This window comes from Rhinoderma darwinii, chromosome 6, assembly GCF_050947455.1.
Source record: "Rhinoderma darwinii isolate aRhiDar2 chromosome 6, aRhiDar2.hap1, whole genome shotgun sequence".
Taxonomy (NCBI): Eukaryota; Metazoa; Chordata; class Amphibia; order Anura; family Rhinodermatidae; genus Rhinoderma; species Rhinoderma darwinii.
Genome location: NC_134692.1, coordinates 56533052 through 56552826, shown reverse-complemented (window position 1 = coordinate 56552826; position 19775 = coordinate 56533052). Strand labels below are relative to the sequence as shown.

At 39.3% G+C, this 19775-nt stretch overlaps 1 protein-coding gene across 3 annotated transcripts in view; it reads right to left on the bottom strand.

Moving 5' to 3' along the window:
* The window catches only part of NBEAL1 (neurobeachin like 1), a 147779-nt gene that overhangs the window by 93465 nt on the left and 34539 nt on the right, over nucleotides 1-19775 (bottom strand). For all 3 annotated transcript variants that reach the window (XM_075829793.1, XM_075829791.1, XM_075829792.1), the window contains exon 3: nucleotides 850-941. In XM_075829793.1, the coding sequence (XP_075685908.1) occupies nucleotides 850-941 (92 nt within the window). The remainder of the gene's footprint in view (nucleotides 1-849; nucleotides 942-19775) is intronic.

The following is a 19775-nucleotide window of genomic DNA, read 5'->3' as shown; positions in this document are numbered from 1 at the left end:
CCAGCATCCCGGAGTCGCCTCTTTACTGTAGACGTTGACACTCGCGTTTTGCGGGTACTATTTAATGAAGCTGCCAGTTGAGGACCTGTGAGGCGTCTATTTCTCAAACTAGAGACTCTAATGTACTTGTGTTGCTGCTCAGTTGTGCAGCGGGGCCTCCCACTTCTCTTTCTACTCTGGTTAGAGCCTGTGTGTGCTGTCCTCTGAAGGGAGTAGTACACACCGTTGTAGGAAATCTTCAGTTTCTTGGCAATTTCTCGCATGGAATAGCCTTCATTTGTAAGAACAAGAATAGACTGTCGAGTTTCACATGAAAGCTCTCTTTTTCTAGCCATTTTGAGAGTTTAATCAAACACACAAATGTAATGCTCCAGATTCTCAACTAGCTCAAAGGAAGGTCAGTTTTATAGCTCCTCTAAACAGCAAAACTGTTTACAGCGGTGCTAACATAATTGCACAAGGGTTTTCAAGTGTTTTCTAATCATCCATTAGCCTTCTAACACAGTTAGAAAACACCAGAGTGATAGGGGGAAAAAAACCAAAAATATTTCAAAAATATGTTTTACATAAAAATAGAATCTAAACAGTAGGTCATTTTCTGAAAGTAGATTTCCAAAACAAATAATGAGACACCATCATCAGATAAAAACGACAGAGAGCAGCTATTTCAACGGCAAGATATGTATATATAAAATAGCTTAGAATCAGCCTACAATGAGCTCACTTGGACAGCATTGCTAGTTTTGAAAAACGAAAAAAAAAACCACAAAAAAAAAATATAAAAATAAATAAAACAATGAACCCCCTTTCAGATCATTATATACTGTTGATACATTTTTTGGGTTTTACCTGGTTGGTAACTCATCAAAGTCAACATCTAGGAATTGTTCATAACTAGAAACAAAACTGTCCAACCACAGCCGCAGGTAGTCCGGGTTTTTCTGTAAAACAAAAATAAACTTTTAATAAAACGTGCACTAAACAATTCCAATTATCACTTAGACGCTACGGACCAGCAGACATTGCTTGGCTTGGTATTTACACAAGCTTTTTTGTGGTGTATGGGGCCCAACTGTACCTCCGACTGCTTCAAATATCACGCAGCGACATAGGAAGTTTTTTTGCTATTCAATTCTGTATAAATTAGAAATTAATTTGTGCCATGCTCCATCAGATGCCATATTCCAGAGGTATTCCACCCTAGAACCAATGCTTCAATATATGCACCAACACAGCAATAATATCAATTTCTTATATGAAAGGTAAACCTTTGATTTGTCTATAGCAAGAACTTACGAAGAGCTTTAGACCGTTTTCGGACATCAAGAAGTCACAAATTACGGAGCACACCATATTTGCGCTATAATTTGCGACTTTTTACCTTTTCCACCGTTAACGTGGCTTTACAAAAAGTGAGTGGGGCTTAATAGAAGAGGAGGGATCACCCGCGGCCAACATATTTCTATAATTTTTTTGCCTGTAGCTGGCGTACATTTCACTCTGTGGCGCAAGGATAGCCAAAGACGCAACAAATTTATTAAGAAGTGTGTGCCTCTTAATAAATTTGTTGTCTCTTACTTCTGCAGGCTGTTAGCAAAGATTGACACATGAAAAGAGTTTTACAGACAAAAATAACAAATTACAGAAGTAAACAGACAATTTATTTTCAAACACAGATAAAGTGCCTTCTTTATTAAAAAAAAAAACCCTTTGAGGCAAATTTTGATGGAATTTTCATTATCCAAAACTGGGAGGGCTCCAAGACAGAGAAGTACAGTGAAATTCTTTTAATTAACCATCTAATAATCCAAGACCATGAGCAGAAGACTGAGTAGAGAGAACTAATAAGGAAACTCATCTGATTAAAAAAAAAAAGTAGACATTTTATTTTGGGCTTTTCTTTTCGTAAATTTTATAGATTTTTCTATGACCGTCCAATAATCCAGAATATTTGATAATCCAGCATCGGTTCCCATTACCTAAAGGGATTTAACTGTATATAGCTTTCAGTTATACTTCACTACTTTTTTTTAGCTTAAAAGGTAAATGCAAAAAAAGTGATATATTTTAGTGTTATTTTCTCACATTCCATCGAGGGTTTAGTCACAGTGGAACCTCAATGGACCCCAATATAAGAAAGTGGGGGTTTATCTGTCACCTTTAAGATCAGTTATATGGCAGATACAGCACAGCATTATGGCTTCCATTATAAAGGAAAGTTAAAACACCAAGCCATTAACCATTTAAAATATAAATTCTTACACAATGATGACTTTTTTAAATTTCTATGTTCTGATGTTATAAAATTGGAAACGTCATAATAAAAACATGTTTTAAAAATAAATATAAAAATATTTTTTTACCCTCCTATCTGGGTAGGTCATAAAGAACAATTCATTATTTTGCTGTCATTTTATGAAAATTGCCGCCTAACACGTATTTGTCCGCAGCCTGAGAACCCAGTCTAACGGAAAGGCGGAAATACATTGACACTTCCACAGGCAAAAAGAAGTATATGACACAACTGATATTTGGAGCATCAGCTATTGGAGTATTTCAGCTGCTTTTGATGATTTTTCAGGAGAAATACTTAAAGAGTAACTACTTTCACAAAACTTTTAATATGTCAAGGACACATAGCAGAAGTTTAGATCGTTGGGGGTCCAGGTGCTGAGACTCCCACCGTCACTGAAACGAAGGTGCAGAAACGCTCACCTAAGTGCTCTGCTCCTTCGGCTGTTTCGGTGCTCCTCATTAGGCGACGGGCTTATGGATGTTCTATGTTTTGTGAAAGTTTATATATGCTTTAAATAAATAAAAGCCAATTATGTGGCCCCTTTCTAAGGCAGTGTCCACACCTAACAGATTTGCTGCTGAAAATTTCCGCAGCAATTACACAAACTAGCAGGCTGCAGAAAACCTGCCCCAATTCATGTTTTTTTTACTGCAGGATTAGGTGCGTATTTGCATTTTAATTTGTCCTCTATTTCAAGGTCATAATTTATACCCTTGCCGGTATCACAAATGATTTTCAATTCTCCTGAGTGAGCTGGGGACAAAGCCAAAACAGGGAGTGCAGCCAGGGCAGGGCAATGCATTCCTTCCATGTTGATGTGTAAATTCATCTCAAGTACGCAATCCTCTCCACACGTTTTCAGCCTCGGTTCTAACATGAGATCACCTAACACAGAGAAAAATCCAGACATGCATAGAGGGCACGCCAAGAACAAAACCTGGCATTTGTTATATTTAACACTTGCTGCAACGCATTCTCTGCACAGCCATATGAACTAAGGGCCTGTTCACATCAGCGTTCGGCTTCCGTTTATCGGTTCCGTTCAACCTCTCCGACAGAGGAACCAATGAACCGAAAGCCGAATGGAAACGATCACTTCCGTTTGATTTTAATGGTAGTGCTTCCGTTTCAGCATGTTTCCGTTCTGGTTTTCTTTGAGGAAACAATAGCGCAGTCGACAGCACTATGGTTTCCGTGAAAAAAATGTAAACTTTGCGGAACGGAAAATACTGAAAACGGAAGCATTGCCATTGAAATGAATGGTAATGCGAACGGAAGCTATAGTTTTCGTTCGGCTTTCCGTTGATCGGTTCCTTTGACGGAAAGGTTGAGCGGAACCCGAACGCTGATGTGAACAGGACCTTAGGTAACCAAAACGCTCTCCATTATTACCAATGGTCACTAGCACGAGTACAGTATTAGTATTTATGCAGCGATGTCCACAATTCACCAGTAGTATGACAGATTAGACAACACAGCAGAGGAATGTCAAAGGTTGAACTTGATGGACCCGTGTCTTTTTTCAACCCATGTAACTTTAATGTATTAAAGAGTATAAAAGTTCTGGTGTAACAAATGGTACCAGTAAGGGTATGTTCACACGAAGCGTAAACACTGCAGACTTTCAGCTACATATTTCATTGAGGAAGATCCACAGCGTAATACAGTAGTAGCAGAGTGGATGAGATTTGAACAAATCTCATACACACTGTGTAAAAAATATAGTTTAATAAAATAAAGCAATTCAGTGCAGACAGCATCAGACAGTGTAGAGACGCACATACTCACAAGGGAATGGTAACTACCAGTTGTAAATTTACGCATACATTTCCAGGAGGAATAACAGAGGAATGGCACAAACCAGAGTTCTAAGAAAATATGTTCCAGCATTGTTATTTCATGAGGAATCCAAGTAATTACTAAAACAGACATGTCAGGAGAACATTAATTCACATTGTCGACAGTCCCTTTTCCATGACCCTTAATAGTTTCCTAATTAGGCCCTGTTCACATCACGTTTTTTGGACTAGTTTTAGCGTATACATCGAGGAAAGCTCCTGATATATACGTTAAACATAGGCTGTGACGGATGCCTAACAGTGTCATCCGTCACCCTTAGACTATTATGGTGTCCGTTTATCATATATGTCATGATTAACTATTAAAAAGCTCATCACATCTACGTTTAATGGATGCCTGTGACGTATGCTATACAGTGGCATACGTCACACATAGGATTACACTTTTTACGGGATCCAGTTGTATGCGATAGCGTACAAGGTATATACACAGATGTATACCAGTCTGACGGAAACTTATGGACACGTTTAGGGTCTACATCAGGGGCTTTCCTGACATACAACCTGGACGTAGGGCAAAAATGTGAATAGGGCCATAGAGTGCGAGTTTCTTTCTTGACACAGACAAAGCCCCTCTATGAGAGGTACATGATAATCACCTGACGTACATGTAAAAAGTATAACACACATTGTCACATACAGTTTTTTTAAGAGGTGGAAAAAACACTGTAATGCGTTTAATATTTCTCTCGTGGACTTTAAGCGAACATCTGGCCGTAGTAATTATGGCAGCAAAAAAACACCAGGAAAAATATAGCTTTTTTCTAAAAACACTGTAGAGCCACCGTAAAAGTATCTATACCTGTAGGGTGGATTACATAGATCATTTGTTTTCATTAAAACATTTACATATGACAATAGATTTCCCATTCATTTCACTTTCAAAATTTGGATCAGGTCCCAGACCTTTAAAAGAAAATATGTCTATTGTATTTCGTTTTAGTTTCATCATTCAAATTTATCTGTTCAAACAGAAATAATGTGTTTGTTCTTTTTTAAAATGTTGTAGCCATTTACATTTATTTTAAAAAACTTCCCTGGGATGGTCATATTTGAGATACATACGCCCTTCCTGTATTGTCTGTGTACAGTGTTGCTATCCTAGCTAAAAAAAAATAATTAAAAAAAAGACCAGCCTTTTAATGATAATGTGATAAGTCTGCTCTGTCACAGTCTTTAAGGCCCCATTCACATCGCATTTGTGCTTTCCGCTGGCCGTATATGTATTTTTTAATATAAAAAACGTATATAAAACGTGTACCATTTTCTGTTTACGTCTGTTTTTTTATAGCGTGTACGTTTAGCATATACTCATACGTTTGTCTGTTTTTGATCTAAAAAAAATTATACTTTTTTTTTTTAAGTGAACACTAATAGAAAAAAAAACTAAAAAAGAAAAAAAAAGCAACGATTTAATGTATGTAAACGGATGCAAACGTATAGCATTACGTTTGCATACGTCGTCCATTGAGATCAACGCTAGTACAGAACAGTGTGACAGACTACGCTTTTCAGTGCTTTCAAAAAACAGTATCCCAACATAAACCATGACAAACATAGACCAAACGTAGGTAGTGTAATGTATTCTAGCAGCGATCAGTGCTGCAGATCAAAAAAACAAAAAGTGTGACAAGTAAAAAAAAAAAAAAATGTTTTATAAAAGTGTAAAAATAAAAAAAGTTATAAGTTAAAAAAAAAAAAAATGATGCTTTTATTAGAGGGGGAAAAAAGTAAAAAAAAAAAAAAAAAGTACACATTTTGGTATCACCGCGTTCGTAACGACACAAATTATACAATTCATTTTATTTTTCCCGCACGGTAAACACCGATTTTTTTTTTTATAAAAAACAATGCCAGAATCGCTATATTTTGGTCACCACCCCTCCCAAAATATAGAATAAAAAGTGATCAAAAAGTCGCATTAACCCCGAAATAGTACTAATAAAAACTACAACCCGTCCCGCAAAAAAAGAAGCCCTTACACAGCTATTTTGACTGAAAAAGAAAAAAAGTTATGGCTCTCAGAATATGGTGACACAAGAAATTTATTATTTTATAAAAAAAAGTGATTTTATTGTGCAAACGCTGCAAAACATAAAAAAAACGATATACATATGGTATCGCCGTAATCTTCCCGACCCGCAGAATAGAGTAAAAAGTAGTGTATAGTGCACAGTGGACGCCGTAAGTAATAAAGACTGTAAAACTCTAAAATTACTGTTTTTTGGTCACCTTTGTTCTCAAAAAAAATTAATGAAAAGAGATCAAAAAATTAAATGTACCAAAAAAATCGTACCAATAAAAACTACACCTTGTCCCGCCGAAAATAAGCCCTCAAACCGCTCAGTCGATAAAACAATAAAAAGTTATGGCTCTCAGAATGTGGTGATACAAAACAATTCTTTTTTTTAACAAATCATTTTCGCTTTGTAAAAGTAGCAAAATAGAAAAAACCTATATGAATTTGGTATCATTGTAATCGTAGTGAGCCGCAGAATACAGTTAAGATGTTTTTTTTACTGCACGGTGAAAGCCATAAAAACGAAATCCCAAAAACAAGGGAGGAATCAGTTTTTTCAGTTTCAGCCCACAAAGAATTTTATTATCGGTTTCCCAGTACATTATATGGTACTTTAAATGGTGTCAACAGAAACTACAACTCCTCCAACAAAAAAATAAGGCCTCACACCACTCAATGGACGGAAAAATAAAAAAGTTATAGCTCTTGGAAGGCTGGGAGTGAAAAACAAAAATGAAAAAGCAAAAAAAGGATCAGTCCTGAAATGAAATTAATTTCTAATAAAAAAAATAACATTTATTACCACATATGGGGTATTGACGTACTTGGGAGAAATTGCTTTATGAATGTTGGGCGGCATTTTCTCCTTTATCCCTTGTGAAAACGAAAAAATTCAACATTTAATTGTACAAAAATGCTGATATTCATTTTCACGGCCTAATTCCACTAAATTCTGCAAAAAAAAAACGTGGGGTCAAAATGCTAAATTCATTGAGGGGTGTAGTTTTCAAAATGGGGTCACTTTTCGGGGTTTCCACTGTTTTGGTTCCTCCAGGGCATTGCAAACACGACCATTCCATAATTTGCGCTCCAAAATCCAAATGGCGCTCCTTCCCTTCTGAGCCCTGCCGTGAGTCCAAACAACAGTTTATTACCACATATGGGGTATTGCCGTAATCGGGAAAAGATGCTGTACAAATTTTTGGGTGCTTTTTATTCTTTATTTCTTGTAAAAATGAAAAAAAAAAAAGGCAGTTTTTCAGAAAAAAAAAGTAGATTTCCGTTTTCAGAGACTAATTCCAATAAATCTAGCAAAAACCGGTGGGGTCAAAATGCTAACTATACCCCTAGATAAATTTCTTGAGGGGTGTAGTTTACATAATAGGGTCACTTTTAGGTGGTTTCCACTGTTTTGGCACCACAAGACCTCATCAAACCTGACATGGTTCCTAAAATATATTCTAAAAAAAAAATAGGAGGCCACAAAATACACTAGGTGCTCCTTTGCTTCGGAGGCCGGTGCTTCAGTCCATTATCACACTAGAGTCACATGTGGGATATTTATAAAAACTGCAGAATCTGGGCAATAATTATTCAGTTGCGTTTTTCTGGTAAAACCCTTTGTGTTTTAAATGAATTTAGGCAAAAAAAAATGAAATTTGTAAATTTCCCCTCTACTTTGCTTTATTTCCTGTGAAGCGCTTAAAAAAAATGTAAGAAACTTTTCTAATGCGGTTTTGAATACTTTGAGGGGTGCAGTTTTTAAAATGGGGTGATTTATGGGGGTTTCTAATATATAAGGCACTCAAAACCACTTCAGAACTGAACAGGTCCCTAAAAAAACAGCCTTTTGAAATTTTCTTGAAAATGGGAGAAATTGATAAAGTTCTAAGCCTTGTAACATCCTAGAAAAATAAAAGGAAGTTCAAAAAACAATGCAAACCAAGTAGACATATGGGAAATATGAACTAGTAACTATTTTGTGTGCTAGTACTATCTGTTTTACAAGCAAATGCTAGTACTATCTGTTTTACAAGCAAATACAATTACATTTTGGAAAATGCAAATTTTTGCAAAATTTCTCCAAATTTTGGTGTTTTTCACAAGTATTGAATTTATCAACCAAATATTTTCACTAACAAAGTACAATATATCACAAGAAAACAATATCAGAATCGCTTGTATAGGTAAAAGCATTCCAAATTTATTACCACAAAGTAACACGTCAGATTTAAAATAGTGTCCACTACCTACAAGTTAGTTGTGGTTTGTGGTGTTCTTGAGGGAATTTTGTAGTCAGCTGCGTTTTTCCAAATGCAGTGGGGTATGGCTTTTTTAGGCACTTTTACAACAGGCTTCACTATAGTACTTCAAAAGCGCTAAAAAAAAAAAAAAGCATGTACAAAATTACACTAAATGAAAACTACCACCAAACACGGCACAAAAAAAACCCGCATGTTACATTTTAATAAAGCTGGCATTTTTAGAAGCGCTCTTTGATTCACTTTATATTGCCAGTGAAGGAGGCCTTAGTCTTGTCTCTACAGCAGACAGCTCTCTCTCTCCCTTCTCCAGCAGGAAGTCACAGCACAATCTGTAACATCAGCAGCTGAATTACACCAATAAGATGCATGTAACTGAAGCCTTGTCTAGGAGTCAGCAGTTGAGAGAACTACTTCAGCCCTCTCTCTGCACAATGTACAACCTTAGACAGGGGACTTCATTTCTCTATTAAATAATGTACTTTGAGCTGTCATTAGTAACATCTTTATAGATGAAATGTAACGTAGTCTCATGTCAGAAGTCATTCCGTTACCTACATAAAGTCCAGTAAGTCATTACATGATAATCTACACTTGTTATACAAGCACATACAGTATGGACAACTGGAAATTCATGCGGTATACAAACATAACCAGCTGTTCTTCACTAATATAGCCACACAGTGTGCAGTATCATTAATAAGAAACAGGCGGACAAGGGACAAATCCTCAAAATGCCATAATGTGGCCACTCCATGGGTAACTGTGCCATGGCTACAGACCAAAATGACAAATAGTAACCACAAGTAAACTGTAGGGATTTCATGAAAGTAAAAACTCAAATTTCAATATTTAAAATTTTGCTTTACCTGATCTTGTCTACATATATAAAAACGATAAAAGTTTATTTACAGTAGTTCTATTTTACTAAAATGGTGGTGTTGTTCATAGATGAGCTGTTATGTTCAAAAATGAAAAACCTTATTATGCTTTCTGATTTGAGCGAACACAAGTCATATAGGATTAAATAAATACATGTTATAGGGTATAATGGTATAAAAAATTCTTAACATTGTTTTAGTATTGCGAGGTCTGTGAACGCCGGACAGTTGTGCTTTGTACGAGGGTCATTATACCAGGATGAATGAATGACTTCTCCTATTGTGGGATCAGCTCTGGTTACAAGTAGAACAGGTTCCCAGAGATAACACACGTTTATAGCCATGGATATATTTACAAAGCAGGACTTTGTGACTGCTTATTCAAGAGGAAAACGACCAAAAAAAACAACATTCCGTAATATAAACTTCTTGTTGTAAAGTAAAATTCCATTAATCCAGCATTCCAGAACATGCTAAAAATAATCCCAACTCGGACGTTCATCCTGAATTACCCAAAAATTGGGCACCCCAAGTGTACAGGTATGATGTGGCTGGCAGCACATGAACAGACAGAAAAGAGTGCCTTTTAAAAAAAAAAAAAAAAAAAATCATAGAAAGACGCCAGGCATCATTAGGAGGAAAACATGGCATTGACATGACTGACGTTGCCAAATGATGACGTTACCGTTCCCTTCACAGAAGTCCTGCGCTTGCGCCACTCACATTATGTCCGGGGCCTTATGGGGCCACAGTGCATGCGCCATGACGTCATCAGTACACCCAGAAAAGCCAACACAGCAAACTCATAGCAGGAGAATAAGGGCTAGGAGGAGCAATTTCCTCTATCGGCACTAAGTAGGTGGATGAAAACCGACATAGGAAACAGTAATGAGCATGAAGCGGAGTCAGGGAGGATTAACTGCAGAGAGCAGGAGTGCTTGCCGCGCTTCAGTTTGCCAAGTGGCACTTGCAACCTAATTTACATATCGAAAAATGTGGATTTTCTCTGGAAAGAGGGTGATAGCAAGCAAAACAAAAAGGTAGGTGGGTGCATGGTTTTAAAAGGCCTATTAAACCCTTAATGACGTAGTCTAGTTTGGGCCTTAAGGGTCAGACCCCATTAGAAAACCTACACCCCTCAAGGAACCTAACTAGAAGTATAGTGTGAATTTAGATCCCACAGTTTTTTTGCAAAATATAAATAAAATTCCACTAAAATGGAGAATCTTCTCATTTTCACAAGGGATGAAAGAGAACAAGCACCCCAACATTTGTAAAGCAATTTCTCTTGAGTACGGCAACACCCCACATGTGGTCATAAACTGTTCTTTGGATGCACGGCAGGACTCAGAATGGCAGAATTGCTATTTGGCATGCAGATTTTGCTAGATTGGTTTTTGGATGCCATGTCGAATTTGCAGAGCCCCTGAGGTACCAGTACAGTACAAACCCCTGAGAAGTGGCTATCAGGGCATTTATTTAGGGGTGTACTGAGCACTTTAATCCGACAGGTGTTCAAAGATTTTACTAGAATTAGGCAGTGAAAATGAAAAATGTAATAGGAGAAAATGCAGTTTTTATTGGTACAATTTTGGGGTACATGCGACTTTTAAATCCCTTTTTATAAAAATTTTTGGGAGGTGAAATGACCAAAGAAAAATGGCGATTCTGGTATGGTCTGTCATTTTTTTGGCATTCACCGTGCGGGATAAATGACATAATGCTTTTATAGTTCAGCCGTTACGGACGCGGCAAATCCAATTATGTATAGTTTATTTTAATTTTTTTACTAATAAAGGACTTAAGGGAAAAAAGGTGATTTTTAATTATTGACATTTTTTTTTTATTTTTGTACATTTTTTTTTTTTACTTCTTTTTTAGTCCCACTAGTGTAACTAGACATATGAATAGGATTTTGTAGATGGCAGATCCGGAGGCTGTTAGGCCTCCGGCTGCCAAAGCAACCATCGGCACACCGCGATCGCGTCGTGGTGGCGCCAATGGTGCTCTAACCCCTTTTAATGCCCCTTACATGGCAAAGTCGCTATTGACCGCGACATCTAAGGGGTTAATCGGCGGGGACCAACGCGATCAGTCCCTAGGGAATGAGCTGTGAAAAATGCTGTCCGAGACTGCAGTTATCACAGCTCTTACGTATGTCGGGGTGGGGGTGGGGTTCTACTATTACTGAGTTGAGTGCAAGTGATGCGCTCAGCTCGACGTAATAGTACTGCGCAGAGCAATAAGGGGTTAAACACCGATACTCGTTTGGTAGGCAAAAATTACTTGACAGACTCCCTTTTACATCACATTTCTGATCATATCCTTGTGTTCTGTCTGGTGAAAAAAAAAAAAAAATCTATAAAATGGGTGTGGATTTATTACCATGATGGCTGATGAATTCTTTACACTTTAGACTTTGTAATGAGCGCTAAAGTACTTGCTTTAACAGATGGACTTTAAGAACACCTCCAATTTGCTACTCATCCAAGTTAGTTTTGCCGTGATCAAATATATATGTGTATAGTGTATAGATTTTTTGTTCTGAGAATGAGGAAAAAAAAATAACGTTTGGAGCCAGCACGGAAATGGTCTGATCTCAGGGTCCGATCTACTGCATTATTATTGAAATATTAGATTGGGGCATGTTCACTATATGACACAAATGATAATCATTTAAACACAATGATTGCAATTTGCGGCGTTTTTCATTGAGAATTCTCCCAAAATTAGAGCAGAGTGCCCCTAATAAACAATGCCAGCAGAGTGCCCCCTGATAAGGACCGCCAGCAATGTGTTTGCACGGTTTTATTAACAAATTATTATTACCTTTATAAAAGTTGGAGCTTCAGCATTTGTGATACAGAGCTTCAAATCCCCTCCTCCCATTCATACAGCCGCTGCTATAAAATTATGGCTGCCAGCAACCACCACATGGGGGACGTCACTGTATACATATTTGACCAGCTTCCTTTGAAGTCAATGGGAGCAATTTGTCTGGCCCTGGTATAAGCACAGTCACATAAAACTACAAGGAAATAAGAAATTGATCGCCAAAGAATTCCCTAACAAAATAGGAGTGAACTTGTAGTTGAGAAGACTATCTTTTTTAAACAGAAGTTTCAAACCAGGAGTCCGAAGTAGCAATATAATAATTCAATTTCAGCAACAGCGCTGTTAAAGGGACTCTGTCCCCAGTTTATCAGTTTCCTATCTCCTAAATAATCCAATAGGCACTTTGCTACGGATAACTACAGTGAGATTTGTTTTTAAAAAAACCTTATTATTTGTAAAGTTATGAGCATTTTTCTAAATATGCTAATGAGGCTCTAATAGCCAAATAGGAGGGGACTCTTTCTTTTCACTCTGGGCAATGTAATGTTTTCTGAATGACGCTGTCCATTCAGCTCCTCCCCCTTCCCTGCCCAGCAAAACAGCGTGATCATATAGTATAAAGCTTTCATTGCCGACTGTTTTCAACTGGCATATGAAAGATTAGAATCTCCTCTTTCATATGCCACCAGAACCGCTAGGTTCTAGTTAGTCCACAGCCCAAGATATGGCTGTTTGAAGTGATCCCCCTTCCCTCCAGCCTCAGTCTCTCACACTGTGTGAAGCAGGTTCATGCGGATAGGACAGTGTCAGAGGCTGTGAGGAGGCTCCACCTCCGGAGAATCGCTGCGGTTACCTCCCATTTATCTAATAAAGGCTCATTTAGATATTTAGAAAAATGCTCATAACTTTGCAAATAATAAAGTTTAAAAAAACAAAAAAACAAAATCACACTGTTGTTATCAGCAGCAAAGCGCCTATTAGATTATTTAAGAGATAGGGAATTAACTGGTGACAGAGCCACTTTAAGCAGAGGAAAGTTCAGAAACCATGATTTTTTTTTTCCTCAAGGAACTTGCGTTACCAGGTTTAGATCTGTGACTTTCCGACTTCCAAAAATAATAAAATGACAAATAAAGTAAGAATGTTGTGGCTGAGCAGCGTAGAGGAACATTGCGTGGTGTCCGTTCTAGGAGTTAAAGAGCCGCTCACTTAAAATAACATTGCAACAAACAGACCAAGTCACCCATAGACTGCACCTGCCATTTAAACCAGTCACATCCTAGCATTGTGCCAGACTTGTAACGGTTTAAGGAAAGAGTTTTAAGTATATGTAAACCTTTGAAGCATATTTGAAAAAAAATAATAAAACAATGTATTATGTGATTTAATGCAAATTTATAAGTTTTTGTTTAAAAAAAAATAAACTTTTTGAGATACAGCTTCTATGTATCCTGTATACATAAACGTATCTTGCCAACAAAGCCGAATCCGTACCGTCAGTGGGACAGACAGCTTTGATAAAAGCTGGACCTGCGTGTCTCTGACACTTGGGGTCAGGTGGTTATCGAACACATCCACTATGCATCGGAGCCCGCTCCATTGAACGAGCGTGTCGGCTGTATGTTACCCCTTATATGCCGAGGGCCAATAGCGACCGCGGAATCTAAGCAGGCGTTGCATCGGCCTCCCTACGATGCGATTGCCAATGGTTGTCATGGCAGCATGGGGGCCTAATGAAGATGCTCCGAGGTCTGCCATCTTTGTACTCAGAATCACGTTATACTGCAATAAATCAGTATTGCAGTATAGCGTGCAAGCGATCCTATGATCGAGGGTTCAAGTTCCCCTGGGGGGCTAATAAAAAAAAAGTATGAAGAGTGAGTCAAGATTAATGTGCACTCCAGTGAGCACTCATTCTAAAAGTAGAATGAGTGCTCACTGGAGTGCACATTATCCTCTTCTAGAGCGACACCAAAAGATGTCACTGTAGACTCGGACCTGCACCGTCAAAACACAGTGGGCGGTCAGGAAGGGGTAATGTTTCAATTGCACAGTTTCAAGAAATGTATTTGCTGTCAAAGAATGAGAACATTTTTCTTGAAATTCAGAGGCAACAAACCTGTACATAGCTAGTCCTGCTCTCAGCTAAGAAGTCGATACCATTGTATCTGGGCAAAGCAATGCTCTGTGAGCTAAACAGCCTGGACTTTAAACTAATAGACTGTAGCAAACTATCAGAGATTTGTGCAGCTACTGCGGATGTATTCACCTCACAGAGCCTAGCCTTGACTGCAAAAATTGTATCCACCGTACGTCTTAGTTGAGAGCAGTACGAAGGCTCTGTTCGTATCTGCGTCAGAGGCTCCGTTAGAAGCCTTCGTCGCAGATCCGGTCCAAAATGGCAGAAAAAAAAATATCGCAGCTTTTCCGTTAAAACAAACACTCGATGGTCATACCTTGACAAAAAGCCGATTGAACCCATTGAAGTCAATGGGTTCTGTTGGGCGCCGTGAGTGTCTGTCATGAGATGGTTAATATCCGTCACAAGATGAATCCCTCACATTCGTTTTTTCCGTTGTTCTGCTCCTATTACCACGGAAATAGAAACACAAGTGTACACTTAGCCTAAGGCCTCATGCACACGACCGGAAGAGTTTTTACTGTCCGCAAATACGGATCCGACTACTACAGATATCCATCCGTAGCCAACCGGAATTGCGAAAGCGCCCATAGACTTCTATGGGCAAGTCCGTGCCGCAATTGCGGACAAGAATAGGACATATATATTCTATATTTTGTGGATCACTTCTACAGCACGGACACACATCCGTAAATATACAGAAAGGCGTTGGTGGCCAATAGAAGTGAATGGGTCTGCAATTTTATCCGTAATTACGAATGAAAACTACGGTTGTGTGCATGGAGCCTTAGTGAAAGGGCGGACCCAGCCTATTCCACTATGCATTCCTATGAGAGATCATAGGAATGCACACTGAAAGAGACTATCGGTCCATACAGTAGACGCTGTAGGAATCGGCTGGTCACAGTGCGGTCACGTGACATTGCGGCCAGGATATTTCTGCAACAAAGCACCCGATAAGAGGATGACCTGCCTTACCTTTTACCGTGTGTTATTTACAAACGGGGGCCACAATAAAGAAAAACACTGCAGTGTCCCTTTAAAATAGATTTTAAATTGGATATTTTGTAATAACGCTGACAAAATTGTCCAAATAGTTACGGTGAAATGAAAAAACAACAAAAAATAAATAAAACCTGAAACGCTGTGCATATGTACTGCATTCACCCCCTTTGCTATAAAAACCCTAATGCTGGGTTCACACATCGCGGTCAACATTAATTTGTAATGCAACAAAACAGGAAAAACAGGAAAAACACCAGGGGGTGGGTGGGGGTTAATAATAAGGAACATCAGCAACATGGAAAACATCATGCAGCAGTAAGAAGCAGTGTAGTTTAACAGCGCTGGGATGACATAACTCTTAGGCCGAATTAGGCGACTGTAGTATACGACCGTGTGACGGCAGTTAAAACAATGGCCGTCACATGGACGCATGTATTTCAATAGGGCCGTTCACGCGGACTTTGTTTCAACGGACCGTGTGAAGGGTTTGTTGAAAAATAAAACATGTCCTATTTTGTTCTGTTTTCACGGATACCTCAATAGACTCGCGTCTATGAGGATCCGTAAAAAGGGGACCCTCACGGGGGCAACTCGGATGTGAAAAACGTTTTTCACGTCCGAGTTTCCCCACATTCGTCTGAATTCGACCTTAGCAGCCTGTGTATTTCTCTGCTCCTGCTCTCCCCTCCCTAGACTTCTATGGGCAGGCTGTGAAGATACTAGTGCATGCTTTTCCAGAGGAACCTGCAGTTTGTCTCCTCTGTAACTAGAAACAGATTTTGCTTGACAACAGAGGGTGGACAGCATATTACAGGACCAGAGACACCTAGTGGCAGTAACTTCACACAGAATTTGCATGAATAAAACAAACCCTTGTTCCCGAGTATTGCGTAGTGTAAACAGGACAAAGATCATCCAATGAACGGCTGTTCGGACCTTTTTTTATGTGGCAAAAAATAGTTGCTAGTCAGCAGCAGATCTCTTTGTGTGAACATATAGTTTTTCCGTCTAGTATCAGACCGTGTAAACACACCCTAAAGAGTAACTAAACTATTAGATTAGCAAGTTGTTTGAATAGTTAGTGTCTATTCAAGCTTTATTAACATAAAACTGGAAATCCCCTTTAAAAGGGTTTTCCAGCCAGTAAAATTTGATGGCCTATCCTCAGGATAGGCCATCAATAGCTGATGGGTTGGGGGGTCAGACTCCCGGGACCCCCTCCGATCAGCTGTTTTGCAGGGGGTGCGAGCGCTGCTTCCGCTTCATTTCTATTTGCCCACTGTGAATCTTTGACACACGTTTATCGGCGAATCACAAGTATTGCAGCTTTTTCTCCAATTCACTTCAATGGGAGAAATCGCCGCTAAATGCGTGTTGACGACTCATAGCGAGCAAGTAGAAATGAAGGGAAAGCAGCGCTCGCACGCCCTTCAAAACAGCTCATCAGCGGGGGTGCGGGGAGTCAGACCCTGACCCATCAGCTATTGGTGGCCTACCCTGTGGAAAGACCATCAATTTTTACTGGCTGGAAAACCCCTTTAAGGAAAGAGACCTACTTAAGAAATTAATAGTCAAGACACAGGCCCCTCTATTGTTTTCTGTGTAGGTTACCTGCAGCTTTAGTTATAGAAAACTGCAATGCCAGGCGACAGTCTTGTTGATCCACATTTTACCCCAAGGATGGATAGAATTACTGCAGATTCCAGGTGCTCTTTGTTTACCCAGCTGAGGCGATGACGTGCCCGTATAGCCCATGATTGGCTGGAGCAGTCATGTTGGGTATACGGCACATAATCACTGCAGCTAGGTAAGCAAAGAGCGTCTTGAAGCCCCAGTCTTATCAAATTACCCCCTATAAGCTTTTCCAGCCTGCTAAACTTCAACTCATTCTGAGTGTTTATAAATCTATGGCCTGACCAACTAAAGTTTCAGGTTTAGTCGTTCTCAGACTTTTCACCACTATCGGGAGAACTTGACGCAAGTTTCCTCCCAATGGAGCCAGCGTTCATAGAAGTACACATGAATGTTCTATGAATACACTGTACATTGGACCGATGCATTGCATCGAACCATTTTAGGTCATCAGATCACCTCTATCTAGTGTTTGGACAGGCATGAAATTTACCCAACATTTAGGAAGATCTCTGCAAACAAACAGGACTAGTTTACGATATTGTGACACATTGCTTTGTACACAGGTAATTTCCAATAATAGAAATGATAGAACCTCCCATTAATAATGAAATATTGCACTGCAATTAGGAATGTCGTGAAAGAAAAATAATCTTACAGAAACTATTGCCAAATAGTGGCTGGACGAAAGTTTATATTAACAGTATAGTCAACACCCTCTATTAGGATGGCTGGGGTAGCCCCAAAACCTAAGGGTGTTGTCCCACAAGAGATTATGCAACGCGATTTCTTTTTTTAGATGCTTAATTATTGAAATTAATTCATTGAGGGTTTAATAATAAATTCTATAAGACATTTAAAGATCAACTGGCTCCTTTTTTGACGAAAGTCTTTAACTCTGTGTCTTCCTCCTGTCCCTTTGCGCCTCAGTCCCTCGAGGCTCACATTACCCTTCTACCAAAGCCGGGCAAGGATCCGACTTTGTGAGCAAACTTCAGGCCCATATCGCCGATTAATGTAGATGTAAAGCTTTTCGCGAAATTGCTTGCCTGTCGCCGTTATCGCCTGGCTTGATCATGGATGATCAGGTGGGGTTTGTATGCGGTCGGGAAGCGCGGGATAATACTAACAAGACCCTTCTTTTAACGTCATATTGCCAAACCCGTAAGATACCGATGTGTTTACTCTTGGTAGATGCCGAAAAGGCTTTTGACAGGGTGCACTGGGTGTTCCTCCGCAGTGTCCTGACGCAGGTTGGCCTTGGTACCACTATGGTGGATCGGATTATGGCATTATACCATGGGCCTACTGCTCGTGTTCGAGTTAATGGTCTATTATCTGACTCGTTGTCTATTACTAATGGCACAAGACAGGGGTGCCCACTCTCGCCTCTATTGTATGTTTTGGTCATGGAACACCTGGCCGTGGCACTGCGGAGCAACCCTAATGTTGATGGCGTATGTGTTGGCGCACATCACAAACTGGCACTATATGCCGATGATCTCCTTGTGTACATTACGACTCCCATGATTTCCTTGCCATCTTTGACGGAGGCGTTTGAGCGCTTTGGTCATTTAAGTAATTTTAACCCCTTCGCGCTCAGGTCAGTACTATTACGTCGCGCTAAGTACATCGTTCGCGCTCAGGTCAGTAATAGTACTGACCTGAGTAAACACGGCGCCATTTAATCCCGGCGCGTGCTTGAGCTGTGATAACTGCTGTTTCTGACAGCACGCTATCACAGCTTAGTGTGCAGGGACCGATCGCGGTGGTCCCCGCCGATTAACCCCTTAGAAGCCGCGTTCAATAGCGATCGCGGCTTCTTAGGGGTTAAGCTGCCATCGCCGGCCTGCTACACGATAGCGGGCCGTGATGGCTACTATGGCAACCAGAATCCTAACAATGGACTCTGGCTACGCCATCGACGGAAGCCTAGTGGGTCCCGACAAAATCAGGACCCACTATGCTTGCTGTCAGCGAACAGCTGACAGCTCTAATACACTGCACTACGTATGTAGTGCAGTGTATTAGAATAGCGATCAGAGCCTCCTGCCCTCATGTACCCTAGTGGGACAAAGTAAAAAAAGTGTGAAAAAGTAAAAAAAAGTTGTGTAAAAATAAGAAAATAAAAGATTTAAAAGTAATAAAAGTAAAAGTCCCCCTTTTTCCCTTATCAGTTCTTTATTATTAATAAAAATATATAAATAAACAAATAAACTATACATAATTGGTATCGCCGCGTCCGTAACGTCCTGAACTACAAAACGATGTCGTTATTTATCCCGCGCGGTGAACGCCGTAAGAGAAAATAATAATAAACCGTACCACAATCACAATTCTTTGGTCACTTCACCTCCCAAAAAATGGAATAAAAAGAGATCAAAAAGTCGCATGTACCTAAAAATGGTACTGATCGAAACTACAGTTCGTTACGCAAAAAATAAGTCCTCGCACGACTTTCCTGATGGAAAAATAAAACAGTTATGGCTCTTAGAATAAGGTAACACAAAAAATAAATTATATTTTACAAAATGTATTTTATTGTGCAAACGCCATAAGACATAAAATAAAACTATAAACATCTGGTATCGCCGTAATCGTATCGCCCCGCAGAATAAAGTGAATATGTCATTTATAGCGCACGGTGAACGCTGTAAAAAAAATTGAATAAAAAACAATTGTAAAATTGCTGTTTTTTTAGTCACCACGCCACCTAAAATTAGAATAAAAACTGATCAAAAAGTCGCATGCACCCCAAGAAAACTACAATGGATTCCTCAAGGTCTCTAGTTTCCAAAAGGGGTCACTTTTGGGGGGTTTCCACTGTTTTAGCACCACAAGACCTC